The sequence below is a fragment of the Rhyacophila brunnea genome, unplaced genomic scaffold, assembly GCF_057557595.1.
Source record: "Rhyacophila brunnea isolate RB1 unplaced genomic scaffold, BYU_Rbru_1.0 scaffold_23, whole genome shotgun sequence".
Lineage (NCBI taxonomy): Eukaryota > Metazoa > Arthropoda > Insecta > Trichoptera > Rhyacophilidae > Rhyacophila > Rhyacophila brunnea.
This window is the reverse complement of record NW_028232893.1, coordinates 14,590,266-14,609,503: the sequence shown is the minus strand read 5'-3', so window position 1 is coordinate 14,609,503 and position 19,238 is coordinate 14,590,266. Positions and strand designations below refer to the sequence as shown.

Sequence of the window (19,238 nt, the reverse complement as noted above, 5' to 3'; positions counted from 1 at the left end):
ATTGTGAAGCGCAGCTTTAGTAGTAGATTTTTATTACACTGCAGTAAAACCTCTATAATTCGAATAGGTGTATAATTCTTAGCTATACAAAATGATTTTCATATAATTCATAATTCGTAATTCGATTTCTTTTTGAGCCAAGTAATAAAATATCACAATTAATCAAAACAAAACTATTAAAGAGAATATTTTAAAGGAAGATATTCAGTATTTTTTTGTTTTTAAATATTTCGTAATTTCAAATTTCAAATTAATGAGGTTTTACTGTATGTCTGTGGGTATAACACTAATAAACTGTGTGTTTTAAATTTATATGAATATATGAAATACTCACGGAAACAAGACAGTCATAATATTTGTATGGATATAAAGATGAACAGAATCAATAATCGAGGCTTAACATAACCACTGTGGGGTTCTACAACTTATGAAATCATGCGTGATCTTCTTAGAAATAATGTAAGGCATTGACATGATGCCTTCAATAATGTTAACGAAATATATGAGTAAAAATAATACTATAATATCGGGCATACAGTGGACTTTGTAAGATAAATCATTCGCAAACTCGGGCTGCCATTAAGATCAAGTAGGTACAGATCTCACTCAACTACTATTATGCACAGACGGTAAAGCAGGATGTAACTCAACGATGCAAAAAGATTTCACCCAGTCTACATACGGAGTTGAAAAATCTTTCTGAAAGTCCACCGCAAGACGGAAACAAAATAAAATAAAATAAAAGATAGCGGGGCGTTGTGATGATAATCATATTGTGAGATGTGTCGATGGGGAGGGGTGGGGAGGGGTGGGGAGGGGTGGGGAGTGCTTCAACGCTTTCCGCGTAGCTTGCTAAGAGGAGTGTGCGAGTCTTCCTCGTCGGACGAGATCACAATCCGCTTGCGGGGATTCCCTGACGTCTGGCCGCGCGTCACGCGCCGCGAGCCGTCTTCGGTTGCTGAAACAAAAAATGAATTTATTATTACTATATTAGACTTACTTGGCGGACATAAATTTTTTACATCTTGCGGAACCCCTATTTTTTGAAAAGAAATATTTTTGTTACGAGAAATAGTTGCATTCAGTCGGCCCATTTGTTCCTGCTCTGGATCGAAATATACTACTCCGAACTCACAGGTTTGAAGCCAGGTGTTCCACCACTACTCCCACTGTGGATACGATTCTACTTTCAATATAATTATGATCTTCTGTAGAACATTTCACTGGATTATATTCTTACTTATATTATGTTTACTTTTGGTATTAACCTTTTGGCGTTTTAGCTGGCGTGGCGGCGACGACAACAGGCTTTTCTTTCTTGATGGGCTCGTCGGCTGACCCATCCTCTTCTTCCTCTTCTGCGCTGGGCGGTCGGGGGGTTCTCTTCTTGCGCGGCTTTCCCGGATTCTTGTTGGGTGATCGTTTGCTGCCCGGTTTGGGGCCACGGCGCCGGGGCGGAGGACCGCTGTAAAGTGCTCGGCAGGACTCCACCGTGGGCTCTCCTTCCAAACCTTTGTCAGTCAGCAGCTTCAAAAGCCGTGCCACTCGCTCTTTGTTCGACGTGCAACCTAAAAATAATAACGTTAACAATCATCAATCACCTACATATTTTATAGTAATGAAATAGTAGATAAATAGTAGTCTATGAAAAGTTGTTCAAAAAAATTTAACTTCATACCGTCGATAAGTTTGACATAGTCGTATTCGATGCCGGCAATCTTGAGGAATTTTTTCATGTCGGTGATGCCGGCCTGTCGTTCCCCCTGGCTGCCCGTGGACGAGAGCCGCGGCCCGTCCGATCTCCGGTTCACTGTCTTGGAGCCTCGCGGCCGACCTGGACGGCGCTTCTTCAATGCAGGGTCCTAAACAGGAATGAGAACCGTAACCAAAATAAAAAGTTATTCTGTAACCGTGTTCACAGCGAAAGAAAACATTACGGTTGATACGTCAAATACAATGCTACAACTTTGAGGCTTATCACACACGACAACCACAAGATGTCTGGATTTTACAGGGACATATTATTATGCAGAAGTGTTGGTTGTGTTTCAATTCAAACAGTGGACTATTTATGGAGAACAGGTGTAATAAATTAAAAACAATAAAAATCAATCTATTGACAGTATTCAAATCTGATGTCAAACATAAACATTCTAAAGGTCTAATTACACTAGCACTCAACCGGATTCAATGATCCACAACGGTCGTCGTGAGCAATCGTCGACTTTAAATGGCAATTACTTGGAATAATTCAGCTACCAACACGATCGTGCTAATCAAAAATTATGCCATTAATTATAAATCATACATCATTTAAGATAATTTATGAATAGAAGACTGTTTTTTATCTATTAGTATTCTTAGTTGAATGAAAACAAATAAGTATAACTGACAATATTTAGTGTGCACTATTTTTGTCGGACCTTCACAGCCTACCTCCACTCTTCGCTTCTGGATAATGAATCTTCATTTAAACTAGCATTTTATTTTAAATGACCAGTTAACCTCACCCTGCAAATCAGCAAAATCCAACGCATTTTGTGGATTTAGAACCTGAGTGGCCGGTACAAATGCAAAGTAGTGACAAAGTAAGGATTGCCGACCTTCGATAGAGGATGGCACAAAAAGATAAGTTTAACTGACCTGATTGGGGTCTGAGTCACTTGAATCACTGTCTGATGAGTCATCTGAGGAGCTGTCTGACGAGGAGTAAACCAGTGTAACATTGCCTGAGTTTTGCTGCGCAAGCTGGAATTAAAATGACTCAATTATTTATAGATATTTTTATATTTTACAACCAACTAGTTTTTTTTATTATAATGAATGCAAATATTACCGCTTTCTGCTGAGCCTGTATCTTCTCCCGTTCGGCATGTGAGTCGTAGAAGTTGTAGAGGACTTCCATGGTGACGGGCACATCTCCAAAGTACACCTCGTTGGGTATGTGGGTGGAGTCCAGACCATCGTCGCTCCATCTCCTGCAACAGTATAAAAAAAAATATTAAAAAATTGATTTCAAACTTGGTTACCTCCATTTCTCACTCGCTTGTAAGTTCATTAACTACATATTCAGTTTGTTTTGCTAATACAATAGTTTTGGGAGATGAATGTCGGATGGGGATGGAGCAAGATAGTTCCTAGTTTGATGTAATGTAATAGTGTGGTAATTAAATAAAAACACTTTTATTGACTATTCAAATGACTTAAGATTTTGAGAATTTATTGCCGAGTAAAAGTATACAATATGTGTAAGAAGATGATATGTAACAATCAAAGATGTAAGATAATGTCCGAGTGCATCGGTCCCTATATAGCAATGTATGAAGTTCGACTGGTGTTTGCTGACAAGGCTTGGGTTGTTGACCCCCACATAATATTAAACCAGAAGTTGGTTAAAAAGTCAAATATTAGCCGCCATTTTTTATATTTGTCGGCCGACTTTAAACATGATTTTTAATAATTACAATATAGGTATATAGTAGATAATTTTATTTTTTGTCACTCGCTTTTTCTTATTGTTCACTATTATTTTTTGCTGAAGAAATATTTCCAGTCTCTTTTTTCGCACTTAATTCGCATGAGTCATAAGCAGACCAATAGCTCAAGGGACAAGATATGAGGTTCGAGCCCCATTTGATCTACCTTATGTATTTTCAATAAGAAGAATTTAACATTCTCAAATCTTGTAATAACGGCTGTAGGTGCATTTTGATGGGAACAAAACAAGACACGGTGGCATAGTGAATCATGATATGGGTACAAAACTCAAGATTTATCTGACCTTCTGAATCGGATTCCTGAGAAGTCTCTCTTGAAAGGTCGGATGGCGTGAGACATGAAGGAGCTGCTGTGACCCCCTCCACGGGGCCTGCCCACTGTGGGGCGCGGGATGCCTCCAGGAGTTGACACCTTAAATAACAAAAAGAACATTGTTTCAAAGAAGTGCAGTATTTATATTAGATATTAAGAGCCTGCCTCCACCCTTCGCTACTGCAGTCTAGTAACTGTTATCACCAAGGCTTTTTTGTCATAATTATTTAAAACAAGAATAAAGAGTGAACAAATTTTAAATTCTTTGCTACTAAAAAAAAATTCTAATACAATATTATATTAATATGTGAAATTGTAAATTGAATAATATCAATTTCAAATTTAAGCATACCAGCGAAGAGGACTTGATTCCGGCGGATCCTGCGGCTAGCATCTCGGGAGGCTTCGGTTTATTGACGGAGCCCTTGGGTCGGCCCCTCTTCTTCACCTCCAGACCGGTAGAGGAGGCAGACAGGTTGGAAGCAACGGAGCTCGGCGTAAGGGCGGTGTCGGGGCGGGCAGGCGTGCTGCTAGGCGAAGCGGCCACGGCGGAAGCTGTCCCGCTCGCTGTGCCCGAGGGTGTGGTGGAAGGCTTTGGCCGGTAGGTAGAGATGTCTGGCGTGCCAAAGTAGATCTCGTTGGGGATCTTCGTCTCATCCTCGGAACTGGAGGGGCACGTTTCAGAATCGCTGCAACTGCACAACGTGAACGGATACCATCAAACGGAAACGGGGAGACAACATAAAATAATATCCCAAGATTTTTCGATTAAAATCAGTGATTGTAATATTGCCAATGAAGAAATGACTTATAAAACTCGATTTTAGAGCTCCCGATCGGGAATCATATCGGTAATTACTTGGATTGATGAATTGAGTGGTTAAACAATAAATTATAATAAAAAAAATCCCCAAAAAAAACTCCCAAATATGTGAATAACATTGAAAATACCTACATAATTTTGAAAAACCTCTAATAAGTACATTAGAACCTCGATATAACGAACTTCAGACAACGGACAAAATACCTGGTCAAATGTGAAATCAAATCAAATTGTTAAAAACATCCTATTAAAGTTATGCATATTTAAATCAAAGTGTCACAGCTTGTAAAGAATGTTCTGCGCATAATAATCTAAAAACATCTATTGACTATTCGTCAGATAACGTGCAAAAGATTGCATGCGTTTTCGTAATTTTAGAGAGTTGATTATAAAAAATCAGCATACTTCAAAAGTGCAAAGAAAAGTTAATTCTTTTTTTAAAACAGGATTACCGAAAGCAAGCGCGTCGACAACGAACATTAATGTCACTCCACACCGGGTGTGTCGGGATATATCATCTGAAGACGAATGAATAAACAGAATTTTGTTTGTGTTTTTATATAGTGGACACCCCCCTCATCCGCATTAGTCAGTTATATCGAGGTTCTACTGTATTAGAATCTTACATTCTCAAATTTTACGTATATTGAGTATGAATAAAAAATAATTTAAAAACGAACATTAATGTCACTCCACACCGGGTGTGTCGGGATATATCATTTGAAGACGAATGAATAAACAGAATTTTGTTTGTGTTTTTATATAGTGGACACCCTCCTCATCCGCATTAGTCAGTTATATCGAGGTTCTACTGTATTAGAATCTTACATTCTCAAATTTTACGTATATTGAGTATGAATAAAAAATAATTTAAAAACGAACATTATTATGAGATATTCAGAATACAAGAATACAAAGATATATAATAAACGAAATTCGTTCATTTCAAAATTTTTCATAATTTTGATATTTCGGGTCTAATTCTTCTGTCTTTACTGAAAAGTTTGGTGGGAGGGAACAATTCATTTATCCGTTTATTGCAATCGACTAATTGACAAACGATTACATGAATAGATAATTTGACAAAGGAAAAATAAATGAATTTATCAATAGTATGAAAAATACCTCGGCTATAAAAATTATGTGCGTCCCATAACCTTACTATATTCTGTACATTTTTAAAAGCTTTTATTTTTTACTCTCCCAACCCACCTCCCCCGCATTACACCCACGTGCAGTCACCCCTGAGGGAAACATGTGGTAAGCTAATAAGCTGTTCCGGTTATTGGTTTGTATCCGGTATTTCATGGTTTAGGTGAATAATGTCTACTCACTGCTGTTACAATGATGTATCCTGATATTTTGTGGTTTAAATGAATAAAGCCATCTTATACAGTACAATAGTAAGCTATTTAGCTGTTTCGGCTATTGGTTTGTACCAGGTATTTCGTGGTTTAAATAGTACAGTAATTATTTAGTAAAATAATAAACACTAAAATATATATTTAAATTTGTACATATTATATTATCATGAGAACATTTCCAAACACTTCTATGTCATGCTGTTTGACAGAAAATACAATTCTTCATTGAACTCATTAACTCAAATACCTGTAGTATTTGGGTGTATACCATTAAAAGTGGACAGCATAACTATATAAACATTTCAAATTGATAATATCCCTTTTTAATCCATGATGTCTAAGCAATATAGACTTATTTATATATGTTACGCCGAATGTGCGAAATTGAATATTACATGAAATGGGCAAAATTTTGCCTAAATCATGAAAAATGCAAGCCCGTTGCCTTATTCATGAATTAGACAAAATATCTGGAGAGTGCATGAATTCGGCAGTCATTTTTCTGCCTAGTTCATGTATTGGAAAAATTAGATAGTAGCGCTACGGTGGTATTTTTTGCAACTAAACTAAATGTATCAAAATGCTCATGCATTGGTCAAAATGTACATATATTATCTATGGTCAAAATAGATGTTCGCGCTCCGGTGGTATTTTTTACAACTAATCAAACTAAACAAATGTATCAAATGTCATTGATTATAATATAAAAATATACCAATCAATAACTGCAATGACGTTCATATCCATTTAATATGCGCAAAAAAATCTAGAACTATAATATGATAACGGAAGAATGTAACGTGCAATGGTCGATTGAATGTTTGTGATAGTTTGTTGACCTCAAAATGGACATTCAGTTGAATAATTTAATTCAGAATTACAAAAACCTAACCTAACCTAATAATAATAATATTATATTATGTCCAATTATAACTAATAAAACCATCCGTATTAAATTTACTTTTTCTTCTGTCAGGTTGACAGTTCAAGAATTCCATACCCTGGCGAATTCATGTACTCAGCAGAAAATTTACCTAATTCATGAATAAGGCAACAGGCTTGACTATTACATGTATTAGCCAAAATTTTCCCCATTTCATGTAATAGTCAATTTCGCACATTCGGTATAACATATATAAATGACGCATGCACCTATGAAAGAAATGGATGGCAATTTTGTTTATCTCGCCTTGCATTACAACCATTGGAAGATGGAAAAGGAGATTGAGTAAAGAGAGTAGTGATAGGCTTGAACAAAATTTATGAGAACAGTGCCATTTCAAAATGGACCAAAGTTCAGACCTGGTCAAGCTCTGATCCTCTTTAACCTTGCTAGTAATTTCAGTTTAAAGTCGGACAAGATAACTCGCGAATTTGTATGTGCGACCTGTGGCATAGAACCGGTAAAAAGGCTTAACTTTGGAGGAGCATATTAAGAATTCTAGAAGAAATTAATATGAATAATTGGCTCTCTATAATGTACCTCTCAAAATTTCTCCTGTACTTTGACCACATAGTCAGAAAGGAAAACGATAATTTGAAAAAGCCCATTCATTGTCAGTGGAAACATCAAAGGTCGGCATGGACTACTCGATGGTCTGATCGAAGAAGAGTCCTGCCCTTACATAATGAGTAGAAAGGAAAGAATAAAACATCCAGTATATCTTAATATACGTCCAAAGTGAAGCAGTCTACAGTACATCATTTCTTGATTAGTAGTTAGCAGTTTTAAAATATGAGTTTTATTTTTACAATCAATGTGTTTGGATCCAAATTATGGACCCAATCGGTTGAGTTAGCGGCTAATGATCCAATGGTAATTGGTGGTTATTTGACATTTTTACGAATCGCACAGCAGTGTTTGGAAATGTTCACAACGATGTAACACACAGAAGTATTGTTTGTTGAATGTATAACAGTGGCTTACTTATTTGATATTTTGAACATTGCAATCAACGGAGCGGTCCCGGCCCTCAAATGCGCCACTCATTAGCAGCAATGCAAGTAACAAAATCAGACAACATTACACAATTATGCAAAATAAAAAATTAATAATTACATGACAAATTTGAAAACTAACAATATATAAATTTATAATTTTTTGCACAAATATACATTCAAAGGTAAAATAAATCGTAAGAGGTAAAGTGCATGTGTTTTCGGTAATGAGAATCGAAGAAAGTACACATCAAAGACGTTCGGTTGCCATAGATTGAGAGATAACAATATATTATTACATTCAATATGAAAATTTTACCACTTATATTTTTCTTCATAAGTTGAATGAATTTTAATATTAGAAGTAGGTAGTATGTGTTTACAAAAATAGCAATATTTTTCTTATCATGAATTAGACAGATTTAGAGCCAGAGTAGCTGTAAAACGATCGAAAATTTGAGTTTCTCAGCTCCCAAAATTAAATTTTAAAAATCAGATACATTTTCTCATTACTTTGGTCACCATGGCAACAATCTAACTTCTTGATGTAGTTTTATCGTACAGCATTTTACGATAAATAAAAAGCTATTGTCGATTCTTTCTTTGAAAGTTTTCTTATCCATACTATGATTGACTACTGATTTTTTATGACAAAGGAATATAGTTTCAAATCACCAATAGCTGAAAGACTACATTCTATTAACGGCAATGCTTTCTTGATAATACAGGTACGATAAAACATCATTAATTCAAAATTGATGGAAATAAAAATTCGAATTAAGAATTACAAAATAAAAAAAATTGTTAATGGGTGATTGAAAGTTGCGGCATGACTAGTTTGAAACACTTTTATTAAACGAAGGGGTACCTACATTACTTTTGATTTATTAAAATAGTGTTCACTTGTTTAAAAACATCTTAGAATTACGAATTACGAATTATGGGTGAATTTTTCAAGGAAAATTCGAATTTCAACAATTTTGAATTAACAAGGTTTTGCCGTGATTGAAAGACTAAATTCCATTTAAGATGTGGCAATGGATTCTTGATAATAGAAGTAGAATGATTAAGATTAAAATTTCAGGTTTGTCAAAAATTACGTAATAAAGGCATAATGAATAATTTTCTAGTATTGAAACCCTTTTCAAGTTAACAAGACACCTCCTTATAGATATGGTTAGTAATAGATACCTACCCAATGATAATTAACGTGTTGTAATAATAAATTGGAAAAAGAAGAATGTGACAAATGATAAGCAGGGCAAACAGACCCTTGGAACTTGTTCTTGTTGGTGCTGTCCGTACTGTTCCCGCTATCGGATATCCTAGACTTCCCTTCACCCTCCGCCTCGATATCTCCCTCTCCTTCCGGCAGACCGAGTCCCAAACCCAACAGGTCCACGTCGCTTTCCCCGGGGCCTTCGGCTAAATTAATACAAACACCATTTCAGATTAACCGGAACACTGATTAAAAATCATATACATAGAATTGATTGACAACTTTCATAAACCACAACACAGACTTGCCACAGGGTAAGTCTCCAACGTTGTTTTTATCTTTAAACTTTTAAATAATTATATAGATTGCCTTTTTGAACATGATACAATAAACTTCAACATTTAAAAGTTATGAAACTAGTAGATAAGTATAAGTGTTGAAATGGTGGAATGAACCTGTATTTCCTGTATTAGGTGTCGCTGTCTCGGCTACAACCTTGCTGAGATCACTTCCCGTCTTGCACGAGTTCGGCAGAACATGTCTGTTGGCCGCAGAATCTATCTCAGCGTCTAAGTAAAAACAAATAATCATTAAGTCGGAATAAATTTTACAAAAGCCAACATCTATAGAATGTCATTAATCACTAAACAGCCATTATTCGGGTAAATATTGTTGTGTCAAATATGCATCTGCAAGTTGCGTATAATGGGTGACGCGCGCGAGTGTCACTGGCAGCGAAGAGTAAAAAAATATGACAGCTGTCATAAAAGTTGGAAGCAAAAGAAGGAAACAATGGTTTCTCAAACGTTTTAAAAGATAATTTTTTTCATCGTCTCTACTCCCCCGCCCCGTGGATATGATGTTCTTATACTAATTAATGTTTTAAATAGATTTGTTTCTAAGATTCATTGTAACAGAGATGTTTCTAAAGGTGTTTCATGTACAGTAAAACCCCTTTAATACGAACACGGTTAATTCGAATTTCGCCGTAAATTGAAATTGTTAATCCTTACAGCGCTGACGGCACAGCTGTTGTGTCCTCATTAGGTGGCCATTAGATGTAATTAGCATGTTATTTAAATGTGGTAATTCAATAGTAATTAAATGTTTCGCTATGAAGCGATTAAAATCTATTTCTATGGATTTCAAACAATTTGATAAAATTGGAACTAAAAAGTTTTTACATTTTGTATTTCGTAATTCGAATTTTTTCAATTTTCTGTCCAGTAATTTTCGAATTAACGGTGTTTTACTGTGTTAACACCTATTTGTATAATCATCGGTAGGTAGCCTATGGTTTGTGAGGATGGCTATTTACTTATTTACTCACCAGTAGGTATATCAGGTTTAGTTACTGGAACTGAAGTTATTCCTATAGTACGATGCTCTTCGCTGTCTGCTTTTGCCGCACCTAAGGAATACATAAGAATCATTTCAGTATAAATGAAGTCTGATTCTGTCACAAAGATGTTGAAGTAAAACCTTCTTCTACGTAAACATTAGTAAATGAAGTGCACAAAAATCATAACGCGGAGGTGTACCTACATAAAAGTGTCACATGGAGGTGTCTCGTGAAATTGCACACTCTTCCTCTGAACCATTGGCGTAGTTGGGTACAGTGAAAAGCGTAGACGCAAACGAAATATTTATAATAATAAAACTAAACACCAATGCTGAGCATGTTTTCACGATTACTAGACAATTTTTATTTTGATATGCAACCAAAAACATAATAGAAAAATTTATTTATTTTCATGTTGATCTATTTTGCTGTACTCTTCTTCTTTCGTGTTTTAATGATGAAAGCTCAATCTATGATGACAGCGGTGAACATATCTCACTGGTAAATTCTCTTGGACGCAGTAGCGGTAAAAGAAGAAAGGTTTGATGAAGGTAAATTTTTATTTGTTTACCCAATGCAGGTGCGATTTTGTCTATGTCCGAGCTGTCTGTAATGACACCACGGCGCGCAAGATTAGCCGCCTCATTCTCCTTGAAGAGATCAGTCTTAATCTTGATCTTCGGAGGGTCCTCGTTTAATTGGCTGCCGTGCAGAGCTTGATCATTGTCGACAATCTGGAAGGACACAAGATTTGGCATTTGTAATAGGTATAAGATATTCAAGGTCACAGATTTAATGAATAACGTCTTCAAAAGTATGTATTTTCCATATCACTGTCACCATCCATTTTTTAAAAACTCCACATCTTGTAGAAATTTGTATGTCGTATTTCTTATTGGCCACTTACTCCTCAATGTACTTTCCAATCCTGGGCCTAGATCCTTCCAAAGCCCACTTTGGAAGATTTTTAGGGTAATAACATCTCCCGCAGATAGTACGATATAAAGACTCGTTAGATATGTTAAAAAATTGATTAATTTCATAGACTCACCCTAATGTTTAAGCAATTAAAATTTTAAGTCCGTAAGGGTGAAATGATTTAGAACTCACCGCGCGTACTTCTGTAGCTCGCATGGTGGCGGCGGGAGGGCACGCAACATCCGGTGCAGGCTCTACTTTTATTTCCTGTTTCACTTTCATTTCCGCTGACTTCATTGCTTGATCATTGTTTGCCTGTGAAAACAATCGATACTTATATTGTCTATGGTATTTTTACACATGGTATAACGTACGTCAACTAGCTACACTATGATTTTTTTTTTTTATTATCATCGCAAGTCTGATACATATCACATTCATGCACACAAATTAACCTGTGATAGAGAAAATGCGTACATATCAAAGAAGTTTGAGTCTCTGAGGTGTAAAAAGGTTGATAAATACCGGTGTATGTAATAATTAATATCAAGCTAATAATTAAACCAAGTATTACCTGTAAGGGCTGCATGAGTGGTTGCGGCTGGGGTGGCCAGGCAGTGCGGTGCGAGTGAGAGGGTAAGGGAGCCGGATGCGGCGGTCTCTGTTGCTCGTACGGCATATGCATGATCTGTTGCTGCTGTTGCTGAAGGGAGAAGTTCACAGCCGGCTGCTGAGGGTAGCCCTGGTGCGCCGGCGGGGCGTACGCCAGGCCTCGGGCTGCGGCCGCGTACCCCGCCAGGTCGCCCCCGCCGCCGTACGCCCCAAAGGTGACGTCCGCGGGCGGGTAGTGCGCGTTGTACGATCCCGCATACGGCTGGTACGGGATCTGGTGGCCGTTGTCTGCGAAAAGGGGATGGCCTTGGTACAAAGGGTCCGGTTAAAAATTGTCGCAAAAAAATAAATACATAATAAACAATATCAAAGTATATGTCACAAAATAGAGAGTAGATGATACTTGGTGCAGAATACAAAAGGGGTAACTGAAATTTTTTCCTTATAGTGATACAATTGTTAAATTTAAAACTAATTTCAAGCTCATGTCATTATAAAATCATAACTTCAGTAAATCTACATTACCGCTCCTAAGCATAGTATATTATGGTCCTCCATAGAATGGAGTTTATATTAATAGACTTTTTTAGAAGGAATAGTTGTGTACACCCTCAATAGCCGAGCGGTAATGTGTCAGCCTGTAATGTCACGGGTCCCGCCGATATTTAAATAAACGCTAAGACCACAGATACCATAATATGGAACGAAATGTGGCTTCATTCTAAATTTTAGAATGAAGAAGATTAAAGAAATACTATTTTATAGACAAAAACTATATTATGAGTTCATTAGTGTATGTATTATGTGAGGAGAAAAGATGGGGTATAATAATGAAATAAATATATTTTTATTAGAAAGATAAAATTCTTCATTCATAATAAGAAACATTTAGGTAGGTATACTGAACATCGTCAGTTATCACTTTTGTATTCACAACCGTAGAGCAGTAAAAAATTATAACTAAAGTATAAAATACTATAAATAATAAATGTCACAAAACTCGTAACGATGGAAATTTAAAAAAAAGTTGTCACGCAACGTTGGCATTGGAAAATTATTTAAAAAAAAATTTTGGCCATTTCCGATCCTATTAAGATCCTAATATGGGCCTACAAAGAGTGGAGGTTTTTATTAAGAGATTTTTGTTTTTTTGCCAGACGCAGGATTCGAACCTGAGACCCACGACATTATAAGCCGACGCGTAATTCGCTAGGCCATCGTGGGCATTTTTTAAATAAAAGTAGGTATTCCATATTACATTTAATTACGATTTTAAAATGTCTGAATGGCTATAAAATATAATATTTCCAAATGTAGATATTAATATATCATTTAAGGTAAATCTTTTGAACTTAACAAAACCAATAAATAAATTACCACAAGACAATACCAACACCTGCATACAATAAAGTTAGGTACTCTGTTAATTAATAAAGAAAATACTCATTTGTGTACATATTTTATATAGAATACGGCAACCAACTTAAATTCTTTAATATTAACTAACTATTTGTTGTAATTCTGAATAACAATACTTATTATTATATCCATGATTTATCACAAGAAATGACAAACACAAATTTCCTTAGTTAATTTATATTAAATAAGATGAGTCTCAAGTTTACATAATAAATGTAAAAAAGGTGAAAAGAATAACTATCAGTGTTTGTCATTTATTTCAATAGCTGGTCTTTTCAATAACAGAAAAATTAATAACATTGAATTTTAATTTCCAAATCGGGTTTAAAAAATTACCACTATACGTTTTGTATCAACTTATTTTCTTAATATATCATGTTGCAAAATCAAAATTTGACTCATACTGGCTAAAAACCAGTCATGGAAGGTTCGCAAACAGATTAACAGAAAAATAATGGTATAATTATCTTCCTTTTATGGAAAATGTTCAGTTTAAAAAATGAATTCATAATTGTTTTTGATAGATTATAATAGATTTGAAAAAAGTATTTCGATTAAAACCACACCATTATTGAAAAACATTCAAATTTGTACCCAGTACGATTAAAAGAAAAAATATTATATTTCAAATATAATTAAAAATATTCTGCCTAGTCTAGATAAAAAAAACATCTGTACGAGAATAATGCTATCCATTCACAGCGGAATATAAAAAAACATTGACAATTGCACGTTCTTATAGACATTATGGGATATTGACATGTTTACACATTTAATATCGTAAAAACATTTAGTTAAGTTGAATACGTTAATTGGATGCGGAAGGTTATGTCATGAGTGACAATGTAAGTAAATAACGAACTCTGGTTTCTTGTTGCCATATGGAAGAGTATTGCCCGTACGAATAATACCGGTATCCAATTCTCTGTGACATGTTAGTAACAGTTTTAATAGAATGTTCATTCGTTCACGCACAGGTGTAGGTATCTTGATCTGAACTAGGCATTACCACCAACACTGACGGACAAATACATAACATAATCAAATTTGGACCAAACACAATACGCTATTCTAAAATGGATGTATATACTTACTGCGATTGGCTACCAATACCGCAATGATGTGAGGAAAAATAAATTTTCATTTGTTTTATATTCGAAATTAGACAATCGGAAATTTATCACGATTTAGTTTCATTAAATAATGCAACAATTTGGAAGAATATGATGAAAAACTAGTTTTGAAAAAAAAGGAATACAGTAATACCATTCTTAACGAAACTGAATAAACTGATCCCGTAGATTAGGGATGACGAACCTTATTCTATAAATATGTCAGCTAAATAAGATTTTTAAAAAACAAACAAAAATATCATTGATAAAAAAGATAATAAAGACGTGGTTAATAAGAGATACTTAGACATGTTTCAGGCAAATCACTACAACGGCGATGTTTTATTTTCAATTTTAAATAATTCATCGTCGAAAATAGTTTTTCGCAGTCATATGTTAACCGAAAGACTTTAACAAAACGTATCACGTAGTGAGTTACATTCTTTTATAACAGCAATAATATTCTTTTTTTTTTCACATATTGCTAACGGCATATCGATAAAAAATAGCAGCATAATCCGTGTGAATGGCTAAAACAATCCAATGTTGCCAGATAAAATAAATTTGAATTCAGTAAATTTTAGATAAATCCAGTATAAAAAAAACTACTAAATATTTGCATACAAAATTCACACATTGACCGCATGTCATAGGTTCACCATCCCTGCTCTAGGTGGTCCAATTTGATTGGGCATTCAGGCCAATTTGGTTGTTATTTGGCAATGTTGGGCGGCCGTCCACTTAGTGGAATAAGTACTACATATTATTGTGTTTTATTTTAATTAATACTTTGACTTTCTACTCACCAAGTATTAACAGTTAACACCATTAAAGAGGTTTTATTCAATTTAATATTCATTGGTAAATGTATAATAATATCAATAATAGTGGATGACTTAGCATTTCTCAGTAGGAAGAATTTTATTCAAATGCATATCCCACCATAGTTTGAACTTGAATAGTCAGTTCATGATCATATTATTATGTCTCTCATTTTTTCATCGCCGTTAAACCCGGTTACTACGATCCGGTAAAGTCCGATTAAAAATCAACTAACAGTGTAATAACAATTTTTTTTATTGACAATGTAACATCTTAAAACGCTTCTTGTTAGTTAAGTAAGGTATTACTGTATATTGAATGGACAGTGTTATGCGTTTATACATCAAGTGATCTTATGCCAAACTGAGATCAACAAATTAATTTCAAATTGAATTCTTTCATAATGGCGGTAAATTCAAAACTCTCACAAGAGTCCAACGACACTAATTGATCTATAAAGGCATATACAAGTCCATTTATTGTTACCAGCATTCAGGAACATGTTGAATCAATCGAAGATTTCTAGCGTCGTTAAATCGATTGCAGGGATGTTGCGTTGTCGGTTAATTTGAAAGAATCAAATTATGTTAATGAGGATAGAAAAGAAGTTAGAAGATCCACAACCAGAAGAAAATATACTGTACCAGAGTGACCAAATCATTTTCAAATAAATATTGTTAAAATCGAAGAAAACCTTTTCTATAAAGGCAGAGCCTAAATATCGAAGTTAGTATTGAGTGCAAGTACGTTAAGACTAAAATTTGGAAAGATCTAGACGTCGACTAGGAATTAAGGTAAATACCGAAGATGTTAAAAAACGCTTCTTCTATAGATATGGAGCCAAAATGTATGAAGCAAAAAAAGGACCACTGGTCCACTGATTACCTTCGCTACAAGGAACTTCACATTACTGCTATGATAAATCTGTCACAATGAGTAGATAATTAGCCAGTAATACTACACTTCGGCATTATAATTTAGTTGAAAAATCATGTACAATCTTTGTAAAACTGTTGCGATCTGAAAACTGAGCGATCTTAATATTTGTGAAGTTTACCAACTGAACCATTGCTTGCAAAATGATTTCAAATGTCATAACAGAAGTAGCGTATAAGTCTTATTCTATTTATAGTCCAAATTCTTTGGTTAATATCTATTATTGGTACCTTGATTCAAACCACAAAAGCCAGTTGCCGATATTATCGAAATTTTATAAACGCTCCAGTACCATGACTATTAGTTAATTGTGTCGTAATTAGGTAGGTTGCAGATGGCTAAATTGGTAAAGCACCGATGGAAACGGATTAGAGTCCCGACCGGTCTATTTTTTCAAAATTATATAAAAGGTCCGAATTATGTGTATAAAACTTAATGTTTGTAAATAAAAAAGGAGATGCACTATTGGCGTGTAGGTTGCTTACTTACACATTGCTATTTGCGATTTTACATAATTCTTCATCTAAATAATGATGATTTTCCATATAAATACAAAGATTATGACATTAATGTAAGGCATTTTTATCTCAGTGCAGCCCTGGTAATTTAGTCACATACCAAGTGTGAAGCTTTTTCGCAAAAATTCCCATTCTAATTTTAAAATCTTAATTTTGAGAAAAATGTATGTTATTTTAAAGGAATTAACCGAGAAATTCCGGTATATTATATCTGAATTAATGATTAACCTCAGAAAGGGTTTTTCGATTTTATGACATATTGAAGAAATTTTGGTTCTATATGTTTATCCTTTATACAGCGGCAAACACATTTTGAAAATAGCCGATATACTAGATTATTTGTTAGTTTGGGTTAGTTTAGGTTAGGTTAAGTTATGTTAGGTTAGGTTATCCTAACAAATAATCCAGTATATCGGCAATTTTCAAAATGTGTTTGCCGCTGGATCCAGGATAACCGACTTGTATCGAAATTTTTGACTCTTTTTTTTTTTTTGCTGAATTGTAAAGAGAAGATCTTTCTACGTCGAATTGCATTATTAACTCAAAACCTTGAAATTTTGAGCTGTTTCCTTATTGAAATGGGGTATCGATTGATACACAATGCTTGATGCAGTCTACTCCAATATACAAAAAAAAAAATGATGAAAAATCCTTGTCAACAATCATTTTAACTTACGTATTATAATAGACTAATATTGCGTATTATTTTTAAGTTAGGCTAGTTAAATTTAGACAATAGGTGTTTCATTGATTTTAACGTATTGTATGGTTACCTGTGGGTAATATTACCTATGTTGTGGTAGGTAAGTTATGTATCTTGTTATGATTGGATTATTTCTAAATTTATTTTAACAGAAGCCAAAAGAAAGTGACAATAGTCGATTCAAATAATGTTTTGGTCACCCTTGTACTTAACATTAGTCCAAAATAAACAAATGAATCAATTGTGTTAGGGCTTGATTCTACCAATGTCAACAAACTTTTCCTTGACCAAATATAGTTATTTTAATAGTAAATACATTGATAAATCGACCTACCCATGTAACTGAGAGGTATTCCATTGCCCTGGACGACTCCAGGGCCCCCTTCGCCGTCCATTCGGACCCGTTTGTGATTCATAGTCCTATCTTCGTAGTTATTCATATTATGAATTTCGCTGCAATGAATGAAACGCAATGAAAAAATCTATGTGTAAACATCATAATAGAACATATTTCAGTTAATAACAATGCGGTGGCCTCGAAAAGAGCGCGCATAATCATTAAGGAAAGCCAATTATGACAGACGCTGTACGGACGCTACTACTTGAAATCATTAGGTTAGGTCCGCAAAGGATGGAAGCTTACCTTTGTTTGGCTATGAAAACTATTGATTTCGGTTAAAACATGTATCTCCGATTGCTCACATGTAGTTTCGAGACATCGTAATCCATAAATGATAATTGTAATTCAACTTTTGCGCAAAAATTATGTGTATTTATCGGCAAAACTGACAGTAAAAACACAAAAAACACGGCGGAGGGAGAGAGTAAATTAATTTTATTTTTTTTCTTCAGATGGCAACTATTGCTATAATCACTGTTCATAATATTTTTAGTTTTTTTGTCAATGGCTACTCAGCGAACTGAACTAGACAGCCGGGGTAAAATTTATTAACAAAGGGTTTACTGTACCACTTGCGTAAACCGCTATAAAATGCTATCCCTAATAAAAATAAATGACATGTCATTACAATATAAGATTCATCAAAAAATATGACTGCCACGGGTTTAGTATGCATATTCCATAAAAAAGGTACATGTATTTTCAAAAAGTTCCACAACCCAATAGGTAATAAAACGTTTAAAATAAAATAATTTATTACCTATTTAAATTAATTCTTTACAAAAAAGTAGCCGGTTAATATCTTTATAATTTATTTTTAATGAATTTAATATATTTTTTATTATTACCACTCTCCACACCAAGAGAAATTTTACGACGCGGACACGAGTGCGATATCAGTGGTACAGATGGCAGTATGAATTTTAAAATTAAAATCATAATAATAATATTGTTATTGTAATTAAATTTGTATTGCTCAGTAATAAAGTTATAATTTCCTAGATGTCATTGCCAAAATAATATTTTAAAAGAGATAAAATAAAAATTCTATGCCAACCGTAATAATTGTTATTTAGAAATATAATGAAATCTACTGTATGTTGTACAACAGCAAAAAAAAGAAGATATAGAAGGTTATTCCATAGGCGCAGAAGGCGCTTGTTACGGACCTCAGACTAGCAGTTGTATTTATGTACCTACACATTCTTTTATTGTTTTAGGGCAGACCCTCAGTAAACAAAATATTAGTGGAGTGTTCACAGGCCCTACTCTCCACATGTACCCAGCCAACTACTTATAGCT

General features: G+C 34.5%; 1 protein-coding gene across 4 annotated transcripts; it reads right to left on the bottom strand.

The window, feature by feature from the left end:
• Positions 1–223: 223 nt before the first annotated feature.
• On the bottom strand, positions 224–18,409 carry LOC147069576 (uncharacterized). 4 transcript variants are annotated; one of them, XM_085950244.1, is made up of 15 exons: positions 18,180–18,409; positions 17,871–17,989; positions 11,989–12,332; positions 11,607–11,729; positions 11,068–11,230; positions 10,485–10,565; positions 9,610–9,723; positions 9,207–9,360; positions 4,163–4,499; positions 3,782–3,909; positions 2,837–2,978; positions 2,644–2,748; positions 1,679–1,862; positions 1,269–1,568; positions 224–958 (listed from the first exon to the last, which is right to left on the bottom strand). In XM_085950244.1, exons 2-15 carry the CDS (start codon positions 17,974–17,976, stop codon positions 831–833), a joined length of 2,409 nt encoding a protein of 802 aa, XP_085806370.1. In that variant the 5' UTR covers positions 17,977–17,989; positions 18,180–18,409; the 3' UTR covers positions 224–830. The 4 variants fall into 4 exon arrangements, with proteins under 4 accessions (XP_085806370.1, XP_085806372.1, XP_085806371.1 ...); XM_085950246.1 differs by having other exon boundaries at positions 4,163–4,475; XM_085950245.1 differs by having other exon boundaries at positions 11,989–12,314; positions 18,180–18,390.
• Between the last annotated feature and the right edge of the window lie 829 nt (positions 18,410–19,238).